We start from the raw sequence: 12,945 nt of genomic DNA on the forward strand, positions 1-12,945 counted from the left end.
CACATTGAAATACATACTTTGTAGTCTAAGTCCGGGAAAGTAGATGTAGGGAAAACAGTTTATAAGGGAGACCTTAAAAAATAAATAAATAAAATAAAATAAAAGGGAGGGCAGCCTGGGTGGCTTAGCAGTTTAGCACCTGCCTTCAGCCCAGGGTGTGATCCTGGAGTCCCAGGATCGAGTCCCACATCGGGCTCTCTGTATGGAGCCTGCTTCTCCCTCTGCCTGTGTCTCTGTGTCTCTCATGAATAAATAAATAAAATCTCTTAAAAAATAAAAAAATAAAATAGAATAGAATAAATAAAAATATAAATAAAATGGAGACCTTTAAATGTGCATGGTTCAGGGGCTGGAGAAAACCTGCCTAATGAAGGGACACCCTACCAGCCACACACAAGCTGTGCTTCAGACACCCCTACTTCCCCTCCCCACCCCCGCACTGACTTTGGGTCTGTGTAGTCAAAAATACAACAGGTTAGTGAAATGAATCTTGTGCAGATGCAGGTATGAGTAACTGCAGGTTTAAGATCTTAGGATCTAAGGCTGAAAAGTGTGTGAAGCTTTCATTGGCAGGTAGCTGCTGCCATCTCTGAATTCCCTCCAGGCACCTCTGCAGCCTTCCTGGTCCTGTCCAGAATCTCACCTCCTGCAGGCGGCTAAGACAAAAGCACCTGCTTGACCCTTGAACCAGGGATAGGTCCTCTCTTGGAAGCAAACGTACCCCCTTAATATTAGGATGAAAACTGAGCAAAAACTTTAATGCATACCCTAAAGAATGTCCTGATTGTAGAGGGATGTTTTCACTGGTTCCACTTTTCCTCTTCTGAAGATTCGTTTTTGTTTTTTTTTAAATAGACCTTTATTCAAGCAGTTTGGGGTTTGCAGACAAACTGCACAGTGAGTGAGTACAGGGTTCCTGTGTACAGACGCCCTGTGCAATTTCTCCTATTGTTAACATTTTTTAAAAGATTTTATTAAGAAAAATTTTATTTATTCATGAGAGACACAGAGAGAGAAAGAGGCAGAGACACAGGCAGAGGAAGAAGCAGGCTCCCTACAGGGACCCCGACGTGGGACTCGATCCCAGGACTCCAGGATCACACCCTGGGCCGAAGGCAGACACTAAACTGCTGAGCCACCCACATTTTCCTTCAATGGACACACTTTGTTTTGACTTCCATCATTCCTCTCCCTTTCTTTGAAATTTAATGTGCCCGATTTCCACCCGTCTTGTGGCAACTATATGAGAGTCACATCACTTTGCACGTGCACCTTGTCCATTTACACATGGAGTTGATTTTCAAGTGTAAAAATACTATTCGTGAATCTCATGTTGCTGTGTTTATTGTGCTTCCAGATCCTGTTGATCATTGCCTCAGTTATTGGGATCATCGTCTACAGGCTCTCAGTGTTGGTTGTATTTTCTACAAAATTATCTCAGACCTTCAACGGGACAGACCCAATCCAGAAGTACCTGACCCCACAGACAGCCACGTCTATCACAGCTTCCGTCATCAGCTTTATCATCATCATGATTCTGAACACCATATATGAAAAAGTAGCAATCATGATTACTAATTTTGGTAAGGTCATTCCGTAAGACACTTTTAAAACCTGGTGAGAAATAGAGACTGTCTCTTTCAGGCATTTCAATTTCAGTATGTTACAAATTTTAGAAAATTTCGAGTGTAAACATATTTTATCTAACCTGTGTGGGAAATGAATTATCTACAGCTTTGCATTAGCAAAAGGGACAAAGCAAAGACAATCATTATAATGTCCAAGCTCTGTGTAAACAGATCAGCGCTGAATAATATTTTCAATTACGTGAGATCACGTACCCTATTGTTGAAAGTAAATAGTCTCTTTATTGCAAATAAGTGGAATGGGGTCATGGTTCCAGTGGCAAATATGCTCCTCTTTTGCTGAGAGGACAAGTAATCACACTGTTGCGTGGCTTTCCCCCATGCTGTTCATATTAATGTCCCTGTGTTCTTCTCAGCTCCAGCTTTTGTAATAAATGTTTCTCTCTCTCTGGCTTGTATCCCAGGCAGCTGCTTAGTGGTCGGAGTTAAGCTCTCCCCACATGCTGCATATGCCTGGGCCATTCTCCGAATGGTCTGCTCAGCGGTCATCTTCTAAAAATGATCCGGCTGCTTTAAATTCTCAACTAGAAGGATGACCTGTTCTATCTTCTCCAAATGCCTGTAACAGGTTCCCCATTGTTTTGTCTGTCTCAACAGCCCTACCTTCCTTACCCACAATTCAGGAAGACGAGAGAAACATCATCTAGCAGGCTGTTCAAAAATAACCTGTTGTCTGCTTAGACCTGAGAGAGGACAAGCCTTGTCCATTTGATAACATTAAGCTTGTACATTTTAAGGAATCCTTGAATATTTTGGCCCTGTGGGATGTTGTATTCTTGGCAGAAGGGGGAGGGGAGCCTGTTATACCAACGTGTAAGCTGGGAATTGGCACAGAAGCTATATTAAGGAATTCAAAACAGCTTAAAGGGAAACTGTGTGAATTGTATTTTTTTTTTTTAAACATGTTAACTCATGTATCGGTGTCTTTGATTAGGGTCTCAAAGCTGTTCACAATTTTTAAGTCTTCCCTTTATTTAACCGCAGAACTCCCAAGGACCCAGACTGATTATGAGAACAGCCTGACCATGAAGATGTTCTTATTCCAGTTTGTCAACTACTATTCTTCATGCTTCTACATCGCGTTCTTTAAGGGCAAATTTGTAGGTTATCCCGGAGACCCAACCTATTGGCTGGGAAAATACAGAAATGAAGAGGTACGAACTTAGAATTGGATTCTCCTGCCAATTTAAGCTGCTTCGTGTTTTTCGCCACCGGGCGCCCAACAAAGAGTTTCTTCACCGTGAATTCTTTAGATTCTCTTTGCCTTAACAGAATAAATATCAGCGAAAAAGAAAATTAATGAATTCAGTCTCATGTTAGACCCATGTAAAATTTAAGTGAGATTTTTCTTTTTAATATTCCAGTGTGAGCCCGGTGGCTGTCTCCTTGAACTGACGACACAGCTGACAATAATCATGGGAGGAAAAGCAATCTGGAATAACATACAAGAGGTGTTACTTCCGTGAGTATGAAGTATTGTGATCTTGGGGATGTGATAGGGGATAGAACAACCCACCCATCCCACCCATTTGCTTCTATGGTCACACAGCTGCATGCCCACCTCTAAAATGCGGTAAACTCCATCAAAGGTCTCCAGACCAGATGGTCCAACCAATGGTGTATATGTATCCAGTGTTTAATAATTATGTTAAAAAGAAAAAAAAACAAGTTTATATTTAACTTAAATCCCCATCTGCTACAGTTTATGCCTATTAGCCTATTGTTGGTAGCAGTCTGATTCTAGTCCTTGGAGATGGCTGTTGTTGGGGCTGTGAACTAAGTATTTCCTCAATTTCTTACAACCGTCTCCTCTCTTACACTATGGTTTTAAAAATCAACGGTAATAATTTGTTGAGTTCCTAGTATGTACCAGTCACTGTATTAAGTGCTTTATAGATCTCTCAATCTGTCAGACAATCCTGATTTTTATCTCCCTTATGCAAATGCAGATTCTGTGACTTAAAGTGGTTAAGTGATTTACCCACATTCACATTATCCGTAAGAGGCTACTCTGGGATTCAAGTCCAAGATCATGGGACTCCAAATCCACGTGCTTTCAACAAGAGAAGTTCTCTTGTGATCCTAAGGCACGGGATTACATGTTTTAAGAGATAATGATCTAAAATAATAAACACAAATGTCTTGACTTTACTGTTCTTTCCCTAAGAAATGAGAACAACAGATGTTAGTTAGCCAAGGTCACACTGTCCTTTTAAATCTGCACTTAAGCTCGCTCTATCCTATCTCAAAGTGAATAGTCCAGTGCTGTTTCAATTTCTGCACATTTTCAGGGGCTTATTATATTCATTTTTTTTAATTGCTGCTGAACAGATTCCTACCAACTTAATGATAATGGGAGGACAATGAGAAAAACACAAAACAACACAGATTTAATATCTTACAGTTCTAGAAGGCACAAGTCTGACGCAGCTTTCAGTGGGCTAAACTCAAAGTGTTGGCAGCCAACCTATTCCTTTCAGGAGCCTATAGGATGAATTCATTTAGTTCTCTTTTCTAGCTTCTAGGAATTGTCTACATTCCTTGGCTTGTGGCTGCTTTTGTCATCTTAAAACCAGCAGTGTTGCTATGTGTCTGACTCTTCTATAGTCACATCCCCCTAGCTCGCCCCCTCCCTTCTTCTCTCCCTCCCTCCCTCTCTCCTCCACTTTGATTGCCCTGATAATTACATTGGGCCCACCTGGATGATCCAGGAAACTATCTTAAGGTCAGCTGATTTGCAACCTTATTCCCCTTTGCCATGTCACTTAACATCTTCATATGTTCTGGGGGGTGGGACATGGCCATCTTTCGGTGGACCATTTTTCTGACTACCACACATACCTTTTCAAGATAATTTCTGGCTCTGAGTTTCTGTCCTCACAGAACTTTTGATCTCTCTTCTGTCTTGCCTTCTATGTCTATACTTTCTGCTTATGGCAACCCGAAAGCCATCTGTGGCCCCTCTCAGTGTCCTCCAAAACTACGCACACAAGCAGCCTTTACTGATGTTTGGGACATGGAGCCAGCAACCCAAAATAATTCTGAAATTAAAAACCACCACCTTGGGCAGCCCCAGTAGCGCAGCGGTGTGGTACCGCCTGCAGCCCGGGGTGTGATCCTGGAGTCCTGGGATCGAGGCCCACGTCAGGCTTCCTGCATGGAGCCTGCTTCTCCCTCTGCCTGTGTCTTTGCCTCTCTCTCTCTCTCTCTCTGAATAAATAAATAAATCTTAAAAAAAAAAAAAAAAACCACCATCTTTTAAAAGTCTTTTCTCCCACTGCATAACTGGATTTTCTTTTTATGACCCTTCTTTGTAGGCTCCAGACTCTTCAACCTATCTTCCCCCCACCCCACAGAACTTCCCTCCATTTCTTTCTCCTCCCTCCCCTAACTTCTCCTCTCTCTTCCCCATTACCAAGTTCCTGTTTATTCTCTTTGCAGAGCAGTTCATAATTTTTTTCCCCCTGTTTTTGTAGAGCAGAAACATTTGGGTCCTTTTACATTTCATTAGGCTTCATCCTCCACCTTCAATGTGAACTATCAGGGTCTATCTCAAAACAAACATTCCTCCTCCACCTTGCCCCCCCCCCCCCAATGCTCTCCTCTCCTCCCTCCTCCCTTATACAAAAAGGATCTGGTCTTAACTGTAAAATTAATATGTGGGGTCCTTACTAGGGAGTAAATAACCCTTAACTTCACTGAGTTCATATTCAGATTTTTCCATATGAGTAAAAGTAGGTCATGCACAAATAGTGGGTTTCTATATGAAAATAAATATATCAAATATAGGAAAGGCTTAACTCAGATTAGTAAAAAGCATTTTTCTGAAGGAAGTAGGCTAGTTATTTAAACTAAATTTTGATGACTGGTTGATTGTCAGTGAGCCATTTTCTGAACCAAAAAAATAGCGGCTGTTGGCAGGGCAGGGGATGGGGGTGAGGACATATATTTCCTAAACTGGTACTAAGAAATTAATATGAAATGAAACTTGTTCACATGAAATATTTAAAAATAAAGGATGTACATAGTATCCATGGTATATTTATACCTGTACTTCAAGTGAGGCCATTGATGCACATTATAGTGAGCTCAACTTTTTGTTAGACATTTCTTTTTTTTCTCTATTGTATTCATTTATTCCTGAGAGACACAGAGAGAGGCAGAGGGAGAAGCAGGCTCCGGGTGGGGATCCTGATGCGGGACTCGATCCCAGGACCCCAGGATCATGCCCTGGGCCAAAGACAGGCACTAAACCACTAAGCCACCCAGGCGCCCCTGTTAGACATTTCTATTCCTGGCCTAAAACACCTCAGGGCGGTATGTTTTGAATTATCTCTCCCTTGTCTGAAAACTGGGAATGCTACATTCTAGCCACTTTAGAGAGTGACTTGGGCTCTTCCCATCAGTCTTTGTGTGTAGGTACCACTTTCCTGCATACGTTTTCCACACAAAGTGAAAGATCAGTTACTCTTCCTACCCAAACCGATCCCCAACCCCAAAATACATAATAAGATAGGCAAGAAAAGCCTGGTCAGTCAGTAGCTATTTTCCCACCATTTAAATATGTCCAAAGGAACATAACGAAATGAATGTCACCGTAAACTGGTCTTCTTCCACCCTGACACCACTGGAGGTCCTCAGTGAGGATTCCAGGAACAAAGCACATTTGGCTCTGTGACCCAGGTTCCCTTTGGGGTCCCGCTGGCACCTAAATCAGTACCTGGAATTTAGTAGGCACACCCCAGCACCAGTCAAGTGAATGAGTGACCCATGTGCTTCGAATACGTAACATCAGCAAAATAACAGAATTGTTTGTTGGACCCAGGGAACAAGCCCAAAGTCCTTTGCACTTTCCAGTCTCACTTTGTATTTTGATATTTGAGGCATTCCTGGGAATTTTATTCTGTGTTTGACAAAGGGTTCATACAATTCCTGCATTAAGCCACTCACTCTGGAGAAAATTTTATGATTAAACGCTAAGGAACATAATTACAGCTAAAAATCCAAAATACCAATAGCATTGTTCTTTGGTGTTTAGATAACGGATGGCTGTAATTTTCATCCATTGTAGGTTTTCTGTGTTTTTCACAACGGGAATGCACTACTTAAATGAGGAAAGTGAACTATTATAAGAGAACAGATCTGATTTGGCTGGAAGATGAACCAGACATACAATAAAGAGAACCCGAAATACAGCTATCCCTCACTATCCATACTGACCCTTTATTTTCAGGAATAGTAAAATAGATTCAGATGGTGAAGGATGCTTGTATTCAAAATTAGCAAGTGGGAATACTGTGGAATATTCTTAATAGAAATGATGATTATCTATAGCATCTGGATTAAATATGATAATGAAACTACAAAGAGAAAATGAGGTGTAAAGTGCTTTACACATAATAAGGACTTAGGGAAGGGTGCAATGCTGTTATTGCTAGTATGCATGATAAATCCCTAAGAAAATTATTTTGTAACCCCTGCTAGAGAGAGGAAGCTTCCACTCATGACGGGGGGAAGAAGTATCTGGAATCTGTATTTTTAAAAAGTTCCCCAGGTGATTCTCATGTTCAGTCAAGATTGATATCTCTGCACTAGATTTGTAACTCACTAGAAAACCCTAAAGACCAAGGACAGTGATGGATGGATGACAGCCCAAGATTCCCTACTGTAGTAGTTCAATTCAGGAAGACTGAACAAGAGGCTCAGAGTCTGTAGTTCAGAAAAGAAAGCTACTCAGAAAGACGTCTAATATGATGTATAACGGGTGATGAAAGGCAGTACAGTATGAGAGGGAAGTACTAGATGAGCTGATCGTACAAGTGGTTGCCAAGACAGAAGTTTCACCCTCAGTCCAAATTGTAATGGATTTGGATCCCCGATAGTAAAAGAACTGCTTCTCCGGAGCATTGAGAGGATTCAATCAAGAGGCTAGGACTGGAAGTGTGAGGCAGAGCAAAAAAAAAACCAAAACAACAGAAACCAGGAATCTCGAGTTTGGGTGGCATGAAGGGTGATGAGTGACACCACCTGTGTCACAAGGCCCCTGTCATGTGTGAAACTGCAGGTTCCCAGCCTTGCCTTAGACTTGACTGATTACAGAGCTTTGGGTTGGGTTACAGGTTGTAGCACTAGCATCAAGCATTCTAGGTCATTCTAAGTGCTAAAATGAGATCCGCCAATCCAGACAGCATTGTGTCCCCAAGATTCTAAGTAATGTAGGCTGTGTTACCTGTCAGCCTGTATTGGTCCAAAGAAAATCTTGTTTGTGAAGGTGGTCTTGATATATTAGGAAATGTGCTAAATACTTTACCTGTTCTGAATTATTTAATCCTGACAGAAATCCTGGGCAGTGTAAGTTTTGTTACCTCATTTAATTTGAATTTGACCAAAGTCAAAGAGTAAGCAATGAAGAGTAGATTCAGATTCAGGGGTGTCTGAGACCATATCCCCTCCACTTTACACAGCCTCCTCCTGTGCCCCTAATGTCACAGAAGAGAAAGAAGTGGGGAAAGATTGGGAAGCCAGGGGCATGTTCTGTGGTAGAGCATTTCCCCTTCATGAACCTTGAGGAGTGGCCAGTAAAGTTAACACAGAGACCAGGAGCAGTGGGTCACCTAGCATGACAAGCTATTTGTAACTCATCCCTCCATGCAGAGGCCGGAGGGGGGTGGGGGGCAAGTGGTGCAGGGAAGTGCACCTGCACACGTGCATGTGCAGCATCCTCCATTGTCTTTATAGTGCGAAGCCTTTTCATTTTCTGAATTTGAAACTTGTACAAGCATGTTGTTTAATGATCCAAAGCTTAGCCCGCATGTTTGTATTTGAAGTTGTTTGCTGCTGTCGTGCATCTTCTGGTGAACTCAGCAAGGAAACCACAAGTCACCTGTTGCTTGAGGGAACAACAGTTGCTTAGACTGCAGGTGCACACCTCATCTCACTGCCAACTTCAATTTTTCTTCAGGAAAAATTGCCATAAAAAGTAGGGGGGGACACATTTATCTGGAGGCATTGATAAAGAAAATAACATGAAACAATAGACACCCCTGAGGGGCCAGTGTCCAATAGAGCAGAGCACTGCGCTGCTTCCAACCAGCTCTGCACTATAACATTGAGGAAGCATTTTCACTTCTCAGGCCCTTGATTTATTCAGCTTAAAACAAGAGTCAGTCCCATTTACAACTACACCCAAAGCCATAAGAGACATAGGAATAAACCTAACCAAAGAGGCAGAGGATCTGCACTCAGAAAACTATAGAACGCTCATGAAAGAAATCGAGGTAGACACAAAGAAATGGAAACACATTGCATGCTCATGGATCGGAAGAACAAATATTTTAACAAATTTTGTTAAAATGTCTATGCTACCTAGAGTAATCTATACATTCAGTGCAATCCCTATCAAAATAACATCAACTTACTTCACAGAGCTGGAACAAATAATTCTAAAATTTGTACGGAGCCAGAAAAGGCCCCAAATAGCCAAAGGATTGTTGAAAAAAAAAAAACAAAGCTGGTGACATCACAATCCCAGACTTCCAGCTCTATTACAAAGCTGTAGTCATCAAGACAGTATGGTACCGGTCCAAAAACAGACATCTCAATCAATGGGAACAGAATAGGAAACCCAGAAATGGACCCTCAACTCTATGGGCAACTAATCTTTGACAAAGCAGGAAAGAATATCCAATGAAAAGAAAGAGTCTCCAACAAATGGTGTTGGGAAAATTGTACAGCCACGTGCAAAAGAATGAAACTGGACCATTTCCTTATGCCATACACAAAAATAGACTCAAATATGAGACGGGAATCCATCAAAATCCTAAAGGAGAACACAGGCAGCAACCTCTTTGACCTCAGCTGCAGCAGTTTCTTGCTGGCATGTCTCCAAAGGCAAGGGAAACAAAGGCAAAAATGAACTATTGGGACTTCATCAAGATAAAAAAGCTTTTGCACAGCAGTTGACAAAACCAAAAGACAACTGACGGAATTGGAGAAGATATTTGCAAATGATAGATCAGATAAAGGGCTAGTCTCCAAGATCTATAAAAAAACTTACCTAACTCAACACCTAAAGAACAAATAATCCAGTCAAGAAATGGACAGAAGACATGAACTTCTCCAAAGAAGACATACAAATGGCCAACAGACACATGAAAAAAATGCTCCACGTCACTCAGCATCAAGGAATTACAAATCAAAACCACAAAGGGATACCACCTCACACCAGTCAGACTGAGTAAAATTAACAAGTCAGGAAACAACAGATGTTGGCAGGCATGCAGAGAAAGGGGAACCCTCGTACACTGTTGGTGGGAATGCAAGCTGGTGCAGCCACTCTGGAAAATAGTATGGAGGTTCCTCAAGAAGTTGAACATAGGGGGATCCCTGGGTGGCTCAGCAGTTTGGCACCTGCCTTCAGCCCAGGGTGTGATCCTGGAGTCCCGGGATCAAGTCCCACATCGGGCTCCTGCATGGAACCTGCTTCTCCCTCTGCCTGTGTCTCTGCCTCTCTCTCTCTCTCTCTCTCTCTCTCTCTCTCTCTCTCTCTCTCTCTGTGTCTCTCAAGAATAAATTAATAAAATCTTTAAAAAAAAAAAAAAAGTTGAACATAGAGCTTCCTTATGACCCAGCAATTGAACTACTGGGTATTTAGCACAAAGGTATAAATGTAGTGATCCAAAGGGGCCCCTGCACCCCAATGTTTATAGCAGCAATGTCCACAATAGCCAAACGTTGGGAAAAGCCCAGATATCCATCAACAGAAAAATGGATAAAGATGTGGTGCATATGTATGTATATATACATATATGTGTGTGTGTGTGTTTGTACACAATGGAATACTAAGCCATCAAAAAAAATGAAATCTTGCCATTTGCAATGACACGGATGAAACTACAGGATTTTTTGCGAAGTTAATTAAGTGATTCAGAGAAAGATAATTATAATATAATCTCACTTATATGTGGAATTTAAGAAACAAGACAGAGGATCATAGAGGAAGAGGAAAAAATAAAGCAAGACAAAATCAGAGAGGAGACATACCGTAAGAGATTCTTAATCATAGGAAACAAACTGAGGGTCACTGGAGGGGAGAGGGTTGGGGGATGGGGTAAGAAGGGCACGTGACGTAATGAGGACTGGGTATTATGTAAGACTGGTGGTTCTCTTATCTCTACCTCTGAAATCAATAATACATGTTAATTGAATGTAAATTTAAATTTAAAAAATAGGGTCTTGGGCCTGTTTCATCTAAAATGAAAATCTATCACTTCCTTTGAAAGCCCTTCAATGGCTCCCGACTTCACCCCAAAAATGCCCAAATCTTCACAATGGTCTCTTAGGCTCCCCACCCCTCAAAACTACCAAAGTAGTTTCCAGGACCACACCAGTCTCCATGCTGTCTGCCCAACATAAAAGGCCTGCTCCTGCCTCTGGGGCTCTGTAGTCACACTTTCCTCTGCCTCCTTCATAATTTTATTCAAATGTCACTCCTGAGCCCTTCCCTGCCACTGCACCACTCCCCCTACCACAAATACAAACAATCTCCATTCCTTGCCCTGCCTCATTCTTCTCCACAGCATGATCACCAGCTCACATACCATGTCTGGCTTTATTTTATCTTCTCTGGTGATTTCATACTGGAAAGACTATTTTGGATAATAGCAGAGAAATGGGGGGAAAAAATAAGAAATCTAAAGTTAATCAAATGAGAGAAAGTATTTTTAAAAACCTAACTGTCCATATGAAAAGGAGCTAAGCGAAAAAAACAGTAGCAGTCACAATTTTAATAAAACCTGGTACATAGTACTGTTTTTCAAAATATTTGGGGTTAAGGAGGCAGAAGTAAAAAGAAATTGGGTATGAAAACCAACAATTCATTTCTTGGGGAGAATGATGTGTTTAGCTCAAGATATCTGCAAAATAATTTGATAAGATTCTAATTCACAGTTTGATCTTTTTGGCAGCTGGATCAAGAACCTAATTGGACGATATCACACAGCTTCCAGAACAGAAAAGAAATCCCCACGATGGGAACAAGACTACCACCTGCAGCTCATGGGCAAACTGGGATTGTTTTATGAATATCTTGAAATGAGTAAGTCCTTACTGAAGTTTTAGGTGATATAAATTATATTGGAATATGTCTTGGATCCCAAATAATTCCCTGGCATATTGAAATGAAGAAAAACACATTTTTCTCCACTAGGGAAAATTACACAATCAGGCCTTCAAATAAGGTGACTGTGTGTATCTTTGTCAGTATTTGTCATACAGACCTAGAGGTTTATCACTAAGCAGTGAAATGCAATATTCATTGAGGTGCAGCCTCACCCTTCTCCGTGTACTCTACCCATGCTGCCTGAGAGTGAACTCAGAACTATTATTAGAGGTGATTCAGCTTGGGCTGGAGTCCACACAGGCACAGCTGTTGGCCAGTACACTTCTGAATGAAGCATTTAATCAAGCCTGGACGGAAAGCCTGTATGTAGGAGCATGCTGTTATGAGGCAGGAAAGATCACAGGGTTCCCCTTTCATACCTCCCACCTGCTTTTGACTGCGTGTCTGTTCCTCCAGGCCCATCATTTCTGCATGGTTCCTTGAGTGACCTCATGGCTAATCCCTGGCTTGAATGTAGAACCATTTTGCTGGTTTGGAATTAAGGTTTAGCACGGGTCCCTTCCTTCGTGAATGCCTTTGTCCATTTGCGCAGTATTAGCTTGGGCTCTATTTCTCTTCCTTGATTCTGAGTTGTTGGGTGCCTTTAAATGAACACATCTCCAAACAGATTTCCAGAGGAAACACTATCTTTTCTACTGTGCATGACACTGCTTCTATCTAACAGAAGGCTTACAATTTACAGGTTTTGTATCTGCGCCCTATCAGCTAACCATTGCACCGAATTACAATTTTTCTAAGCTTTAGGAGGCACATTTTGGTTGACAGGCCTTGCTTTTATGCAGAGGGGTTTGTATGTTTGCGAAGATACCCCTTTGCGGTTCCTGTTCACAAGTCTGCGGATAGACGATGGTTTTATTAAATCACATTCTATATGTGAAATAATTGCTTTTAAAAATATACATTATACATGGAGACACATCTGCTTCCTTCAGTGAGTGAAAGGTTCGTCTTGTAGCTTCTTCAGTCAACAATACTTTGCAGTGTGGAGTTTGATTTGAATTTCATTCTTGCTTTTGTTATGTTTCGTGACCAGCTTTGATTAAGGATATAGCTTCAGTACGTAATGTAGAAGCTAGATTTATTTATTTATTCTTTTTCTTTCCAAACGGACTGCAAGAC

At 41.4% G+C, this 12,945-nt stretch overlaps 1 protein-coding gene and 1 long non-coding RNA gene across 3 annotated transcripts in view; one reads left to right on the top strand and one right to left on the bottom strand.

Moving 5' to 3' along the window:
- ANO6 (anoctamin 6) overlaps window positions 1-12,945 on the top strand; it is a 189,967-nt gene that overhangs the window by 157,378 nt on the left and 19,644 nt on the right. For both annotated transcript variants that reach the window (XM_041735628.1, XM_041735629.1), the window contains 4 exons: window positions 1,358-1,583; window positions 2,631-2,800; window positions 3,011-3,108; window positions 11,612-11,742. In XM_041735628.1, the coding sequence (XP_041591562.1) occupies window positions 1,358-1,583; window positions 2,631-2,800; window positions 3,011-3,108; window positions 11,612-11,742 (625 nt within the window). The remainder of the gene's footprint in view (window positions 1-1,357; window positions 1,584-2,630; window positions 2,801-3,010; window positions 3,109-11,611; window positions 11,743-12,945) is intronic.
- LOC121479833 overlaps window positions 1-12,945 on the bottom strand; it is a 70,321-nt gene that overhangs the window by 8,658 nt on the left and 48,718 nt on the right. The window lies entirely within an intron of this gene.

Source organism: Vulpes lagopus, chromosome 21 (assembly GCF_018345385.1).
Source record: "Vulpes lagopus strain Blue_001 chromosome 21, ASM1834538v1, whole genome shotgun sequence".
In the NCBI taxonomy this organism is placed as follows: domain Eukaryota; kingdom Metazoa; phylum Chordata; class Mammalia; order Carnivora; family Canidae; genus Vulpes; species Vulpes lagopus.